Source organism: Bufo gargarizans, chromosome 4 (genome assembly GCF_014858855.1).
Source record: "Bufo gargarizans isolate SCDJY-AF-19 chromosome 4, ASM1485885v1, whole genome shotgun sequence".
NCBI lineage: Eukaryota > Metazoa > Chordata > Amphibia > Anura > Bufonidae > Bufo > Bufo gargarizans.
In genome coordinates, this window is record NC_058083.1 from 247,500,559 (window position 1) to 247,518,356 (window position 17,798).

Genomic DNA, 17,798 nt, shown 5'->3' on the forward strand with positions numbered 1-17,798 from the left:
GGAGGAGCGTCAAAGGAAAACACTTCAGCCTGCGAGTACGGGATGAGGAAACTCCTTTCTGAAGCACAGGGACACAGCGGAGCAGTTATCTCAGCTGTCATGTGCACATAATATACAACTTCACAGTGCTGAGACCGGCAGACTTTACATAGGGCTCTGTGCTCTGCTTTCTCACACCGGTCGTCCTGCAGTGTCACGAGAAGGACGGATTTTATGATCATAAATCTAAGAGTGGCCATTTTATCTCCTTCACTGTTTGTCCCCTAGACTAAACGAGCCATTCTAAATAACTAAAGCCATTTAAGAGTTTATCTCTAATTTTAAAAATAATTCAGTATCTTAATTTTTATCTCTCCCAGAGAACCCCTTTAAACTGTGCATGTTATTGGCAAACTGGCACATATGAACTACAGCCCACAACAAACATCACAGTTACATATGTGACATCCAGAGAATGTGTGATGGAGCGAGATCTCTCTGAGGCCCTAATAACACAACACTAAGCAAGTGGATGTAAGAGTCACTGTACAGTCCCCAGGGCTCCTGATCAGAGGGAACTTAAAGGGGGCTATGCCACGAAATAAACATATCCCATTTCCACTGCTAGAGATAGCTGAGTACAGTTCTATACAGTATTATGTCATATAGAGCCCAAAATTGGTACATAATAGCAATGTGTTGTGTTTTACTAGAATATGCCACCAATGTTTGATAGGTGCGGGTCGCACCTCTGGGACCCACACATATTTCTAGAACAGAGTTCCCAAAGTGAACGACAGCACACTGTGCATGCACAGCCGCCCTCCATTCATTTCTATAGGAATGTCAAAAATAGATGAGCATTGGCTTGGCTATTTACGGGAGTTATACTGAAGTCAATTGAACTGTGTCCATGGTGTGCTTTCCATTAATTTCTCTAGGCTTTAAGAAAATAGGCAAGTACACTGCTTGCCTATTTTTGGCATTTCCATAAGAATTAATGGATGGCGGTGAAACATGCGCAGTGTGTTCCCCTTCACTTTAGGCACTCCATTCTAGAGATAGGTGGGAGTCATACCCATTTGACATTGGTGGCATATCCTAGCGATATGCCACCAATGTTTGAGATGAGACAACCCCTTTTAACACTGTATTTGGAGTTATCCTGTTACATTTTTAGATTATTGTGATTATTCAGAAATCTAGATCTTTGACAATGATTTTCTTTTCTTTAAATACACACAAAAGGATGGTACAAAATACTGTACAGTTTTGTCATACTCTGAAATAATGGATTTCATATTCTTTATCTTTTTTAAGCACCGTTGTAGATATTATTGCTTATTAAAAAAATACTAACCAATCAGATACTAGATACATTCCATTTAGTCTTCATGCACTAATGAGATCAACTGTGATTGGTTGCTTTTTTCCACCATATTAGCACAATTTATTAAGCACACTCTCTCCTGAAATAGATGGAGTGCTACATAATTACACTCCCATGCAGACTTCAACGTTTCTAATTTTTATTAACACATGGTATCATTTTGTTTTTAATGTCACATTCACCCCATCATGACTATTGCTTGACCCACAGAGATAAGGTATGCATGTTGAAATAATACTTTCCGGCCATACCATTCTCTAAGGGGTACTCTAGAAATATTTCATACAAAAATACAATATTTAAGGAAAAGCTTAAAAACATTAGAAAATAAGTTAAAAACCTTGCGGAGAAAGTATCATGAAAAATGTACTGCATTTTCACAAAATATAATCCTGTAAATCTGACATATTTCAAACACTGGCAATTGTACACAAAATAAAGATCTTTTCTTTGATGTGTCAGTAGCATAAAAAGTTGTGAAGATGTCTGAGTGTGCAATCCGGAAAATATCCGCAAATATTCCGGATCAGAAGAAGTTCATAAATTCATGTTCCCTTCCACACATCATCTAGTGTTCATTCGAAGTTGATGAATAACAATGCTCTCTAAAAGAGAAAAAGAGACATGTTTTTCAGTGTTTAGGAAACCACGGTTTAATAGTGACTCCATCTTCACCAGGTTCCAAGCATTTTCTCCAGAGTCTTATGATGAAGGTTTGTCCACTGATGTTTTAATCTCTGCCCACTTCTATGTTGAATGACTTATTAGAACATTTAGACCAAAACGTAATTTCACAGCATGCTGGTTTCAAAACTTGAGCAGATATATCCAAGTTTAAAATGTGCACCACCAATATATCTACTATGGAGACCATTTCTATTCAAATCATTTATCACAGGATAGATGCTGGCAAAACCACAAGTGCATGCTTCTAGACTCTAATATTGGCCATACATATTGAAACTATTGAATCACCAGCATCTATGGTTAGTGATAGTGTTAAACTGGGATTCTTTGGGCCAAATATGGGAATTTATTCAGAGAGACCACAAATACGTATATGCCTACTTTTAATTGTGTCAAAACGTTTTCAACACAAGAAATAGACCTTAGTGGCAAGCAATTGACTCCAAAGTAAGCAATTGATTCCAAAATGAAGCTGTCTTCTGCTAGAAATTTGGAGCCCATTATTGTGTCATAACCTAAACACACCAGAGAATCATCTCGATCTCTGGTGGGCCAGTCCAACCCTGCTTAGTGAGACATCTTACAAAGGTTTATCTCTGTTGACTAAGGCCTGTGATACATTTAGAGACCGATCCTTACCATATGTAAGGGAAAAGGGAAGGATCAATTTTATTCATGGATGCTCAAAAATCTACTTGAGGTTAACAGCTTCTAATTCTTTGCACAATCGTTTGCATCCATTATCTATGGGATACAAACATTTATAACATGGTTATCTAAAGAATGGCGTAGTACATAAATTATGTATTTACAAAGTACTGGCACCATGAATAGCTGTGAGCAGACAGTAGTGGTCATCCTGTACCTACAATTCTTCCTTACCATTGTGCATGTATTATATTTCATAGGCTTTCTAAATTAAATGAACCATGCTATAATTTAGCATCATTTAAAGGCTATGTACACCTTTGGGGATATTTGTTATTGCATTGTATTCATTATGAGCTGAAAATAATTTTTTCAATTGGTTTTTATTAAAAATATGCAGTCCTTTCCTCTGTACAGAGCTGAGATGCTCTACTAGCAGGATCTGAATTTTCTCTCTGCTCCGTCAGACAGGGAGCTGATGGGCTCTATCTCTGCTCTCAGACCTTATAAACACTCATCAAAGCTCAATCCATATCTTATTAATAATAATGTGGCTTAACAGGGTTCTCCGAGCTTTTAATATTGTCGACCTATCCTCCGGATAGGCCTACACCCGGCAACCCCACCAATAAGCTGTATAAAGGGACGGGGAATGCAGTGTGCACGTGCCGTCTCCTGTCTCTCTTCCTGCTCACTGCTGCTATGTCTATGACAAAGCGGCAACGAGAAGGAAGAGAGACGGGAGATGGGACATGCACTGAGCACGTCTTCCCTTTATACAGCTGATCGTCGGGTGTGCTGGGTGTCTGACCCCTGCTGATCTGATATTGATTACCGATCCTGAAGATAGATCATCAATATTAAAAGACCCGAGAACCCCTTTAAGGACCTCTTAGTAATTTAAAGATAAGGGTTATTAGATGACCAGCATAAAGTGAAAGTAGGATGCACATAGCTAGAAAAATAGTTAACCCTTTGTGACAGAACGGCTCAATATTTTTTTATATAAACCAATAGAAAAAAAGATTTTTAGTCCCAAATGAGTAAAATGCAATCATAAAAAAAATTGCCCGTGAAGATGTACATAGCCTTTAACAGGGAAGGATTGGCCATGGACCCAACAGGGAAATTTCAAGGTGGGCTGATGCCTTGGGGGCCACCCAAGCCCTTCTCACGGCCATCAGCTGGGTACATAATGATCTGATTCTCTCTTACGCACCTGGCCAGCAGCTGCAGGTGCCCTCCTGAATTCAACTGTATTGAGGTCCTCAGGACAGTGATAAAGTTGAATACTGTGATGCAGGTGGCAGTATTTTGTGCTGCACTGTGGTATTTGGTTCAGCTGGGGCGGTCTATTGCTCTGCACTATGGTATTCCTGGCCCTGCCTACGTCTGTTGTCCCTGCCTACATACAGGTTGTTGGCACTGCCTAATTATGTTGCCCTGCTTTCTGTCAATTTAGACCTGCCTGTAACATGGGGCCACTTTTACCTTTTTTTTCAAGGGCCTTTTAGTTCCCATTCTGCCCCTGGCCTTTAAGCTATTTTGTACTCAATTGTTGGATGTGGTAAAAAGGAGATTGATGATAGGCACCATCAAATAGTAAAATAACTTAGATGGTATATAAAAAAAAAAAACACCCTGTTCATAGCCCAGAATTCTGAACTGCCTCCTGCAGAATATAAGCCATTATAATTAAAATGAATTCAGAAAGGATTGACATAATAATAATTTTGTATATGGGAGAGCTTTTAGCACAGTTACAGTAATTCAGAAAAATTAGTTCATATATTAATATTTTCCATGATGTATTGTAAGTAAGTTGTACTGTGATTGTGAGAGGTTTTAGTAGTTTTAGAACAATGTAAAAACATCAATCCAATGAAATATACATAGGAGGGTGCTTACAAGGCATACTTTTCTGGTGTTGGGTACCAGGATGGGGGTGGTAGCAACAAGTGATATTGCCTTAGCCAGGGTATTTTATGAAAGTCAAGGGCAGTTACTAAATGTGTGAAGGCTATTGCATTGTTTTAAAATTTTAGAATGAATACACTTTATTTGCTGAAATCAGAATACCCTTGTAAGCACTGTGATGCCTAACAAATGGCCCACTAACAATGCAGACAGACCTACACTAAGTGCACCATGGGAAGTAAATTAGGTACTGTTGAAGCCATGATTTTCCTTATCCTAAAGGTTTGTAGCAAAGGTTCATGGTCAAGGTACTTGTGAAAGCCAAGGTGTTAATGTGTTACAATTAATAGGGCACCTCAGCCCTAGTGGTAAAAATCTAAGTCAAGCCAAGTCAAGTAAGATTGTGTAACAGATTATATGAACACATGCATTACACCCTATATATATATATATATAATCATGGTAGTTAGAAGACTATTAGACTGCTGTTACAAAAGCACCAATGCAATCCAGGTCCTGAATAAATAAGATTGACCATACTGCTGTTGTATCTCTAGTTAAGAAGATTGTAGGCCAACATTTAGTTATGGTGACCATACTGTGCACTGGGCCCCTCGTTTAATGAATAGTCAAGATAGACAATGTTTACCGAAAGTGCTGTTACAAGAAGATTGGTCCAAAATCCCATCTGTATATGTTTTATTATTATGGCTCTTCTGATAAAGTGACACAGCAAACAATTTAAATAGTTTTCACGATTGCTTTCCGAATCCAACGAAAATGTACATTTTGAATTACTCATTATAAATAAAGTACAAACATCCAAAATATGTCTCATATCATACACTACATAATGCAAAATGTAAACTTAACATGACTTAGTGGTAGATGCACAAGCCAGATAAAACAATGTATTGTAGAACGTGCAAATATGTAGACATCTACGTTATAGTCACTCCTCCATATAACAGGAGATGGCAGTATTACATGTGATTTTGGAAAGCACGTCCCTTGTGGCTCTGAAGATAACATATACATACATGCTTAACATGTTCAGTAGAAAACTATGCAGCAGTTCACACTCCACATTGGCAAGGTCACATACATCTTCATGCCATCATCGTCGGCATGCATCTCACTACTTGCTTCAGTAACAAGAGTAAATAATATAGCATTTTAGACTGTAAAACATTGCACTGCGGGATTAACTCATGAATATTCTTTTTTTGCTGCTTTATATACACAGGATATGTCTCTTGTAAATCCTGGAAACAGGCATTTTGTGGACAGTGCCTATAGTGATGTGAATCAAACCTCTCTGCAGACAATGTTTTACAGTACAGCAATATTCAGAATTAATCTTTGAGACACATGGTTATCTTTCTTAATTTGTGTTACTTGTAGCCTCTACATTGAGAAGGTCTACAGCTCATCAGTCTGCCAATCTTTCGAACAGCAGAGATGAACGAGAACTCATGAATTAGTATGAAACTAACAACTTTGATAAACAGGGAACTGCTTTTAGTGGTAGCAGAAACACCTGCACATACCCCTGAGACTTAGCCTCAGCCCTTCCCCCCTCCGAGAGGGGTAGAGCTGCCGGCTGGCGATTTCTTCAATTCTATTTTCATAGACTGACTCTCGCCACGTGGCTCAAATTTTGACAGATTTCCTGCTCCTGGCACAGCCATTATTGGCTTTACTGCCTTCATACCTTTTGACATGGGAATGCGGGTAGGGATGTGGCGTTGGGTTGACCCATCCTGTGGTGTCTAAAGAATTTGAAAAATATAACAATATAACTTATATATCAAAAAGTGAATACAACTTGACAGACTGTATATCATGCAAAAAAATGATACTATAAGAAATGACTACAACTGTTTCAGGTCTGATGGTTGGTAAGAAATGGGCACCATACTCATCACTCTAGAGGCCAGCCATGACTTAATAGCATCATTCACTCAACTAGTTTCATTTGCAAGCCATTTATGAACCACACACAAACAGGTGCAATATGGCTCTTTACTTTTTTGCAGTATACAAATTCAAACTCTGGTAAAACTTTGTGTAAGTCATGCGCAATAGCTAAAATATCAACTGTAGTGCAATTTGTGCTTAACACAATTTTTTTTAACCCATGTTTTTCTGTCTGATTTCAAATGTTATTATACTAATCTGCTGTGAGGCTGGTAAACCCTTCACCAGCCTATCTGATCCAGCACTGCTGATGGGCTGCAGCAAGGGAAATACTGTTGTGACAGCAGTGGTGGCCTCAGTGGTCTCCTGCCAGACCCCAGCAAGGCCAGTGATTGGCTGAATTGGTATACAAGACTTCACTGCTGCATCCATAACAAAGTCTTATTGGCTGCAGTCCATAGGAGAGGAACGATCTACAACACTGGATCAGAAGGACTGGTAAAGGTATATCAGCAATATCAGATCGGCAGTGAGCCGACTCCCGGCACCTCCGCTGATCAGCTGTTTTAAGAGAAGGCATCGCTTGTATGAGCGTTGCCTTCTCTGCTCTATTTACCGGCTCGCCGTAGCAACTGCAATGATGAGCAGTGTAATTACAAGTATGATGTCCCCATTCACTTCTATGGGATGGCTATGTAGTATTTACTTTAACAGACAGAGCCATCCCACAGAAGTGAATGGGGATGCCATACGTGTTACTCCTCTGCCTCTCCCCTCTGCCAATCCCTTTACTGGTTCCCCATTGCTCAGCGAATTCAGTTTAAAATACTAACAAATACATATAAGGCGTCCACAACCTGTCCCCTCCCTACATCTCTGAGATACTTTCCCGATACACCCCCACACATAATCTCTGATCCTCTCAAGACCTCCTTCTCTCCTCTCCTCTCATCTTATCACCTCTTCCCACAATCACCTCCAAACTTTCTCCTGTGCATCAACCATACTCTGGAATTCTCTACCCCAACATATCAGACTCTCACCTACAGTGGAATCCTTCAAAAGAAACCTGAAAACCCACCTCTTCAGACAAGCCTACAATCAGTGACACTGCTGCTACTATACTACCATGACCAGCTTTACCCTCACCTACTGTGTTCTTCCTCCATACCTTGCGGGCAGGGCCCTCTCTCCTTCCGTACAGGTTTGTACCTTCTCTTGTTCATGCTTACTGCAACTGTCTGTATTATGTATGTATACCTGTCATCATGTGTACAGCCAGTGGCAACATAGAGAAGTAAGGGCCCCATCGCAAAGATCAAACCAGGCCCCCCACACAGGACATGAGGGTTTCCACCTAAACCACTTTCAATGATCCTTGGGCCATTTTTTCAACTGCCTCATTTGCTAAAAGTTGTTCCTTTAGAGGATAGAGTCCTGACCAAGTTTTCACCTCCAGTACAAGAGGTGATAATCCCAACTGGGCCCCCTCTTGCCCTGGGCCCCATAGCAGTTGCATGGTCTGCCGCTTTGGTAGTTACGCCCCTGTGTACAGTGCCATGAAATGAATGGCGCTTTAATAATAAATAATTATTATTATTATACCTGGTCACCACTGCTATTCCTGCGGAAAGCAGGTAGACAGAGCAGAGATGGCAACATGATCGCTGCCTTCTCTTCAGTTCTGTTCAGCTGGGGTGCTGAAAGTTGGACTCCCGCTGATCTGATATTGATAACCTATCCTGTGGATAGGTCATCAATAAAAAAAAAAAATTATAATAATAATAATAAACTCCTTTAAGTTATTTTATTCTTTTTTTAGCGGCCCCACAGCAGATTAGTATATTAAAATTTAAGCTGAATAGGATTTTAGATCTTTTTGGGAGCATGCTGGAAGATGTGTATCATGATGAATGTATATAAGGTACAACGATATCCTTCATTAATTTACCCACACATAAAATGAGTATTTTGTTTGAAGCATGACACAGTTCAATGAGCTTCAGTTATAAAGGCCAAACCCAGTATGGTGTGCCTACACATCTATTATTTTTGTTTTAGCAGTGTTACTATTTAAACGGGTTGTTTCATGAAAACAACCCGTTTTAAAATGGATTTTGGCCTGGTAATCACCTGATCATCTTGGATCTTCTCCTACCCCTTTTACTCAGCTGTTGGGGAAGTAGTACCTGTCCTTTCAGCTCTCTTGCAACAGTTTGCAAGGGCAATCAAATTACCAGTCATCCATATAATTCTAGCTCTAGTCAAGACAGCATGGAAGCAGGACTGTGACCCAAATTACACTTCCAGGCTGTGTTGGAGATACTTGACAAAAATTAAGAGTGATTAAGTGATGTCTTGGTTTCAAATTTAGACTGGAAAAGCTTATACCAAATGTGTAGTATACATGGCAAAGACATTATCACATTATCAAGGTAAAATATAGTGCTTTTGGAATATCTTCAGACCCTTTCAACTATTTTACATGCTGTTATGTTGTGGCCTTGTGCCAAAATCCAAGCTTTTCCTCATCATTCTGCACTCGATACTCTATAATGACAAAGTGAAAACAGCATGTTCAAAATATTTGCTAATTTATAAATAAATAAAAAGTTAAATTTTGCATTGAGCTCTGTCAGGTTGGATGTGGAAAGTCCATGGATAGCCATTTTCAGATCTCTCCAGAGATGTTCAAATGGGTTCAAGACAAGGCTGTGACTGGGCCCGTCAAGGACATTCAAAGAGTTGTCCTTAAGCCACTCCTGTGTTATTTTAGCTGTGTGCTTAGGATCATTTTCTTGTTGGAGAGTAAAGATTAAGAGATTAAGTTATCTCTGTACTTTGCTCCATTCAGCCCTGACCAGTCACTCTGTCCCAGATGCTGAAAAACACCCCCACAGCATGATGCCACCACTATGCTTTGCTGTAGAGATGCTATTAGGCCGGTGATAAGCCTTGCTTGGTTTCCTTCAGACATATCGCTTAGAATTGATTGGTTTTATCAGTCCTTTAGGTGAATTTTTACAAAATCCAGGTAGGCATTCATGTGTTGTTTACTGAGAAGAGGCTTCTTCATGGCCTTCTTACCATAAGGCCCAGATTGTTGGAGTTCTGCAGTGATGGTTAACCTTCTGGATGTTTCTCCCATCTGCACACAGTACCTTTGGAGGTCAGCCAGAGTTAACAACGCCCTTCTCTCCTGATTACTTAGTCTGGTTTTGCATTCAGATTTAGGAAGAGTCCTGGTTGTTCCAAACATCTTCCATTTATGAATTATGGAGGCCACTCAGCTTTTGGAAATTTTCAGTCCAGCAAAATTCTTTTGGACCATACTCCAGATCTGTGACTCCACACAATCATGTCTCTGAGCTTTACAGGCAACTCCTTATTTCTTGGTTTTTGCTCTGAAATGCATTGTGAGACTTTATATAGACACAGGTGTGTCTTTTCAAATCATGTCCAATCAACTGAATTTACCACAGATGGACTCCAATTAAGGTGTATAAATATCTAAAAAATGATAATGAGAAATGGGAGGCCCCAAGGCTAAATTTTAAGTGTTATAGTAAAGGATCTGAATACTTATGTCCATTTAAAGTTTTAGTTTTTCCTTTTTAAAAAGTTGTAAAAAAATCCTAAAATTCTGTTTTCACTTTCTCATTATGGTGTATTAAGAGGAGATTGATGGGGTGCACTTGATTTTCTGTTTGTGTTAGCACAACACCACAACATGATAAGGCTACTTTCACTCTTCAGTTTTGTCCCCATTAATTGTCAATGGGGACAGAATGTAACTGAAAAGAACGGAATGCTCCAAAATGCATTCCGTTCCGTTTGGTTGCGTTCTCATACCAGAGAGCAAACCGCAGCATGCGATTTTCTTTCCGTCATCGGATGCAGAGGAAGACAGATCTGTGATGACCCACAATGCAAGTCAATGGGGGCGCATCCATTTTCTCTTACATAATAGAAAAAGGATCCGTCCCCCATTGACTTTCAATGTCATTAATGACGGATCTGTCTTGGCAATGTTAAAGATAATACAACCAGATCCGTTCATAACAGATGCAGATGGTTGTATTATCAGTAACAAAACTGTTTTTATTGAACCCTGTCAGATCCAGCAAAAATGCTAGTGTTAAAAGGTTGCCTTAAATGTGCGAAAAGTGAAAGGGTCTAAAGACTTTCTGAATGCACTGTATAAGTGCACATGAGTCTTAAATGTTATTATGTGAAAAGTTATGTTGACTTTAGAGCATGCATTGCCAAATGTAAAAATTCATCATATTATCTTATAAGTGAAACATAGACACATAGAATGTGTCGGCAGATAAGAACCATTTGGCCCATCTAGTCTGCCCAATATACTAAATACTATGGATAGCCCCTGGCCCTATCTTATATGAAGGATGGCCTTATGCCTAGCCTTATGCCTATCCCATGCATGCTTAAACTCCTTCACTGTATTTGCAGCTACCACTTCTGCAGGAAGGCTATTCCATGCATCCACTACTCTCTCAGTAAAGTAATACTTACTGATATTACTTTTAAACCTTTGCCCCTCTAATTTAAAACTATGTCCTCTTGTAGCAGTTTTTCTTCTTTTAAATATTCTCTCCTCTTTTACCTTGTTGATTCCCTTTATGTATTTAAAAGTTTCTATCATATCCCCTCTGTCTCGTCTTTCTTCTAAGCTATACATGTTAAGGTCCTTTAATCTTTCCTGGTAAGTTTTATCCTGCAATCCGTGTACCAGTTTAGTAGCTCTTCTCTGAACTCTCTCCAAAGTATCAATATCCTTCTGGAGATATGGTCTCCAGTACTGCGCACAATACTCCAAATGAGGTCTCACTAGTGCTCTGTAGATCGGCATGAGCACCTCCCTCTTTCTACTGATAATTCCTTTCCCTATACACCCAAGCATTCTGCTAGCATTTCCTGCTGCTCTATGACATTGTCTACCTACCTTTAAGTCTTCTGAAATAATAATCCCTAAATCCCTTTCCTCAGATACTGAAGTTAGGACTGTATCACTGATTTTATATTCTGCTCTTGGGTTTTTACGTCCCAGGTGCATTATCTTGCACTTATCAACATTAAATTTTAGTTGCCAGATTTTTGACCATTCCTCTAGTTTTCCTAAGTCCTTTTCCATTTGGTGTATCCCTCCAGGAACATCAAGCCTGTTACAAATCTTTGTGTCATCAGCAAAAAGACACACCTTTCCACTGAGGCCTTCTGCAATTTCGCTGATAAAGATATTAAACAATATAGGTCCCAGAACAGATCCCTGAGGTACCCCACTGGTAACAAGACCTTGGTCTGAATATACTCCATTGACTACAACTCTCTGTTGCCTGTCCCTCAGCCACTGCCTAATCCATTCAACAATATGGGAGTCCAAGCCCAAAGACTGCACTTTATTGATAAGCCTTCTATGTGGGACAGTATCAAAAGCCTTATTAAAGTCTAGATAAGCGATGTCTACTGCACCTCCGCCATCTATTATTTTAGTCACCCAATCAAAAAAATCAATAAGATTAGTTTGGCATGATCTCCCTGAAGTAAACCCATGCTGTTTTTCATCTTTCAATCCATGGGATTTTAGATGTTCCACAATCCTCTCCTTAAGTATGGTTTCCATTAATTTCCCCACTATTGATGTCAGGCTTACTGGTCTATAGTTGCCCGATTCCTCCCTACTACCTTTCTTGTGAATGGGCACAACATTTGCTAATTTCCAATCTTCTGGGACGACTCCTGTTGCCAGTGATTGGTTAAATAGATCTGTTAATGGTTTTGCTAGTTCACCGCTGAGCTCTTTTAATAGCTTTGGGTGTATCCCATCAGGCCCCTGTGACTTATTTGTATTAATTTTAGACAGTTGACTTAGAACCTCTTCAGGTAAGGAAGAAGGCTCCAGCACCAAACGTGGACGTTTCAACAATACCAATCTTTATTCATCAACATGTTGATGAATAAAGATTGGGATTGTTGAAACGTCCACGTTTGATGCTGGAGCCTTCTTCCTTACCTGAATTCACATCAAGGACTGGCTTGAGTCCGCCCCGCGCACCGCTACATAGGACATTGGAGGTGAGCTGGCTATAACTCCCTTTTTTCTTCTTAGAACCTCTTCCTCTGTAAAGACACATGCATCAAAAGATTCATTAGTCTTCTTTCCTAATTGAGGTCCTTCTCCTTCATTTTCCTTTGTAAAAACTGAACAGAGCATCAGCGGGCGGCCCGACATGCAGAGCATCATTGTAATCTATGATGCTGTGTGCTCTTGTGCGCACGATCAATGTCTCAGAGGGCATACGGTCGTGTGCAAGGGCCCTTATACTGATTATAGTGAACTTCATGCAACGCATATTTATATATGTTCATCATCTGTTGCCATAGAATTTGTACAGCTAGGGAATTTGGCACTCAGCATGAGCAAAGTCTGCAGCATATTGATAGAATTCCTTATTTTACTGTATATGTAGAAGAGACCCAAAGGCCTACAAATGGACACTGCTAATAAATGTAATTAGTTTATTTGTATACTTACCACTGATTGGGTTGCACGTGTAGAAGATGTTGAGGAAGGAGTTATGGTTATTGAACTGGTCACTTTATTTGTTGCAGGTCTGGTTGACAGATTAGTCTTAGGAGATCTGAGTACGGTACCAGTTGTTACTTCCTTATTTTCTGTGCCAACATTTAAAGGTCTAACAGTGATGACTGGGGTACCTTCTGATGAACTGCCATGGTTCCGTTTAAATTGAGAACCTAAATGAATATGGATTTTGTTATCTTCTGTTGTAATTATATTTGCATTAGAATTGAATTTTCTTATTGGTGTTGGCACAGTTTGTTTTTCAGGAGTGACCTTAAATACTGCACGTCCCATAGTCATTTCTTGTGCATCAGGTGACACAGATATCTCTGGAGAGGCAGCAGATGTTGATACAGTAAGTATCTGAATTGGTGAAGTAGGCCTTTCACCGAAGTTGGTTCTGCCAGTTTCAGCATTTTTTTCCCGTGAGAAGGTTGTTATTGTAACTGGTGACATAGACCTTTCTGGGGATACTGGGCTTTCCAAACCTTTTCCTTTTTGTGTCATGAGACCTGGAGAAGGAATAATTGTAATCCGTGGCTTCTGTGTCCCTAAGGTTGGTATTACTGTAGTACTTGAAAAGAAGTCCTCTGCAGGTGGACTTGTGATCTCTAAAGTAGCTGTGCTGTTCTCATGATCTGGTGTTACTCTTATATGTAAAGGCTGACCTTGTTTTGGTGAAAGAAATACTTCATTAGGGCGTCCTGGACTGGGGCTTGGGCGAACTGCTCTTTCTGGAGTGACTTGGGTCCCAGGAGAGCCATTTTCTCTTTTTTTCATCCAAGGAATCCATGATTTTCTTGCATTTAATTCATTAGATGCAGGTGAATACCTTTCCAAGACAGGTGACCTCTCTGTAGGTTTTTTAAGTCCAACCTGTCGTAAATTGCTCATAATATGGTTTTCTTCTTGGAAAGACTTTCTGATAAACACTGCTGGTGTCTCTTCCTCAACCATCTCATTACTTATTGCATCTGTCTGGACTGCTGTAGATGTTACAGGAACATCTACTATTCTTCTTCCATTCATGCTTGGTCTTATAGCTCGACTGTATCGTTTTGAGAGCTCTAGCTCTTTTGTCAAATTCAATACATCTTCTCCCATATTTTTATTTTTATTCTCTTCTTCTAAAAATCTTTTTTGAAGAACTGAATAGTCTACTTGAAGTTGCGAAAGTTGATCCTCTTTGTTCATCATATCATGAATCTTCTCTTTCAGTGCTTGGACTTCTGCTCTCAAGTCTCTGTTTTTAGCTTCCTCTACTCTTATTCGATGTCGAAGTTCAGCCTCTTGACTTACAGCTTCTCCCTTCTCAATAGCTTTATTTTTTGTTATCTGACTTTTCAGTTCCTCTAGCTGGAGAGACAAAATATTCGCTCTGTCTTGCTCAGTTCGATATTTTCTTTCTAGTTGATCATATTCATCTTCAGTCTTCATTAAGTCTCCCTCAACCACTTCAAGCTGCTGTAGACGTTTTCTAAGTCTTTCTATTTCTAAAATCAACTCTTTTGTCTTTTTGTCTTCTTGATGTACAGATTCAAAACTTTTTTTAGCTCTATTTCGTGTTGCTTCTCTTTCTGTTGCCTCCATGCTTTCTAATCTTTTCATCAGCAGGTCAAATCTACAGCTTAATTCACAGTTTTTCTCTTCCTCAGTTCTTAGTTTTCTTATTGACTCATCTCTTTCTTTTGTCAAGTTATAAACTTTTTCTTCCATCTCTGACTTTAATTTTAAAAGATTTTTGCTTTCATCTATCAGTTTTTCTGTTACTTCCATAACTTTTCCTTGTTCAGTCTTTAAACACTTGTTTAGATCATTCACCTTTCCTTCTTCCAGTTTTATCTTTTCCATTATAATTTTTCTTTCATCAACAAGCATGACAGTGAAACTTTTTAGCTTTGTTAAGTCATCTTTTAAAGTATGCTCAGTTTTCTCAAGTCTTCCTTCCACAGATTCCAGTTCTTTAACACGAGCTTTAACCAATTCTACCTCATTAATCAACTCCCTTGTTTGGGCCTTTTCTTTATCCAGCTTGACATAAAGCTGAGAGCACTCAGACTTGCTTTTCATGAAGGCTTCCTCTAATTTTTCCAATTCTGACATTCTTTTTTGCAGTTTCTCGACCTCCAGTTTCAGCTCCTTGCTGTGATGTTCTTCTTCATGAAGTTTCATTTGGAGTTCTTTACAGTGAGATTCTGTCTTTGTTATCTCTTCATCTTTTCCTTCCATTTCTAAAACACGCTTTCTTAAATTTTCCACCTCTGCCATTAGGCTTGAGTTTCCACATTCTCCTTTAGCAATTTTTTCTCTTAGCTCTTTCAACTCTTCTTCAGCTTTTTGAAGGTTTCTATTTACTTCTTCTAGTTCTTCAATCTTGCGATTGAGACCCACCAGCTTCAGTCGTAGGTGACGGTTATTAGATTCTTGAGTAGCAAGTTTTGCAGTCATCTCCTCATGCTCTTGAGAATATTTTGAAGTTTTGTGTTCAAGATCTAATTCCAATTTAACAAGTTTCTGGCTGTCTTCGTAGGCTTTTGCACAAACTGTTTTGATTTTTGAATCTGCTTCTTGGAGTTCCTGAGTGAGCTCTTGTATCTTCTGGCTTTGTTGTCCAAGTTGCTCAATATGCATTTGTCTTTCATCAACTAACATCAGTGCAAATGACTTTAGCTTCACTAGTTCATCTCTAATTTTATTCAGTCGCTTGTTATATTCTTTGTCCTTTCGGGCTTGATAAGCTTTCTCCTGTTCCAATAACTTCTTTAACCTGAAAAACAATTAAAATATTCATTTCAAAACATAGGATATTGAATAACAACATTATTTAAGTACCACATGCTGGTATTATGTGGTCAATGTATGCAACTGTCATACTGCTGCGTATTATTTGTCAGTGTACAGGTACCATCAAGTATATAATAATGATAATAATACCACTTCATGATACAGTTTATTTTAGCCTAATAACAAAATTGCCTTTAAATGCAAAAATTGTATTTGCAAAACACTTTAAATGTATTCATATTCTGCAATTAAACTTTGTAAATCTTTTTATATGCCTATGACATATTTCATATAAAATGTATTATACAAAATACACTTCAGATCAACTTGGGTGAACTAATAGGAGTTTATTGAGGTTTCCACAACTCTTGAGCCTGTCTCCAGTTTCACTACTGCTGAATATCTAATAACTGTTCCAAATTGATGAATAACTGTTTCTCCTTGATGATTACACTCATTGACAGCCTCTCTCTCCTCAGTAAATCTGTAAAACCACAGAGTGGTGTTACCATTTATGCACCTTGCTACTGGCTTTATTGGTCTAATCTCATGTCATCTTATGCATTTATTCCAGTTCCTCCACACTGTGCATTTCTAATGTTATGTAACTGTTTAGGTAATGTGCCTGGTTCACCAGCAGGTGGCAGCAAATATGGCAGAGCTATAATTAGAGAGAGTTGAACTTACCATTCCACTCTAACCCCCCTCTGTAGGGGAGTGGGCCAGCCCTACTTCCTGCAGGAAGGGTGGGGACCAGTTAGAGTCAGTCTAGTTTACCCCCAGCTAGGGGAAAGGTGTACAGGGGCACATCTCTGCTGGGCGTGCCCACGCCAGCCAGAGCACCTTAAGCTCCTCTGGCCATGGAGGCCAAAGCTTGAAGCCTCAGGAGCCAAGAGGAAAGTTCCCTGGCATAACCTAGAGTCAGACTACAAAGTGAAGTGCAGCACACAGAAGAAGCTGAGTTATACAGCCAGCTTGTCAGTACAGCAGATTCAGAGACAAACAAATATAGCAGAGTGGAGTTTGCCTGCCAGTTTCATGCTAAAGCCTGCTGGAACAAAGACAAAGCCTGTAACCCATTCTGGAGAACGTTTATGCAAAGTAAAGCTGCCATTGAACTTCATCTCAAGGTCTGGACTAAAATTATTCTTTTATCCCTCAATTATTTCCCCTATTTATTGCTTCGGAGCCAAAGCCTGGTAGGATTGCAGGATAAAACTTACCAGGAAAGGTTAAAAGACCTTAATATGTATAGCTTGGAAGAAAGAAGAGACAGAGGGGATATGATAGAAACTTTTAAATACATAAAGGGAATCAACTCGGTAAAGGAGGAGAGCATATTTAAAAGAAGAAAAACTACCACAAGAGGACACCGTTTTAAATTAGAGGGGCAAAGGTTTAAAAGTAATATAAGGAGCACCATGACACACTAAGGCCTCTTTCACACTTGCGTTGTCCGGATCCGGCATGTACTCCACTTGCCGGAATTACACGCCGGATCCGGAAAAACGCAAGTGAACTGAAAGCATTTGAAGACGGATCCGTCTTCAAAATGCTTTCAGTGTTACTATGGCAGCCAGGACGCTATTAAAGTCCTGGTTGCCATAGTAGTAGTAGGGAGCGGGTGAGCAGTATACTTACCGTCCATGCGGCTCCCGGGGCGCTCCAGAATGACGTCAGAGCGCCCCATGCGCATGGATGACGTGCCATGCGATCACGTCATCCATGCGCCTGGGGCGCCCTGACGTCACTCTGGAGCGCCCCGGGAGCCGCACGGATGGTAAGTATACTGCTCCCCCGCTCCCCACCACACTTTACCATGGCTGCCAGGACTTTAGCGTCCCGGCAGCCATGGTAACCATTCAGAAA

At 39.7% G+C, this 17,798-nt stretch overlaps 1 protein-coding gene across 4 annotated transcripts in view; it reads right to left on the reverse strand.

The window, feature by feature from the left end:
* Positions 1-248: 248 nt before the first annotated feature.
* The window catches only part of FILIP1 (filamin A interacting protein 1), a 175,827-nt gene continuing 158,277 nt past the window's right edge, over positions 249-17,798 (reverse strand). For 2 of the 4 annotated variants that reach the window (XM_044289439.1, XM_044289441.1), the window contains exons 5-6: positions 13,098-15,912; positions 4,117-6,393 (exon numbers count right to left, since the gene is read on the reverse strand). In XM_044289439.1, coding sequence (XP_044145374.1) covers positions 6,187-6,393; positions 13,098-15,912 — 3,022 coding nt within the window. In that variant the 3' untranslated portion in view covers positions 4,117-6,186. Of the gene's footprint in view, positions 1,975-4,116; positions 6,394-13,097; positions 15,913-17,798 lie in introns of those variants that run through there. The other 2 variants (XM_044289440.1, XM_044289443.1) reach the window with 2 other exon arrangements.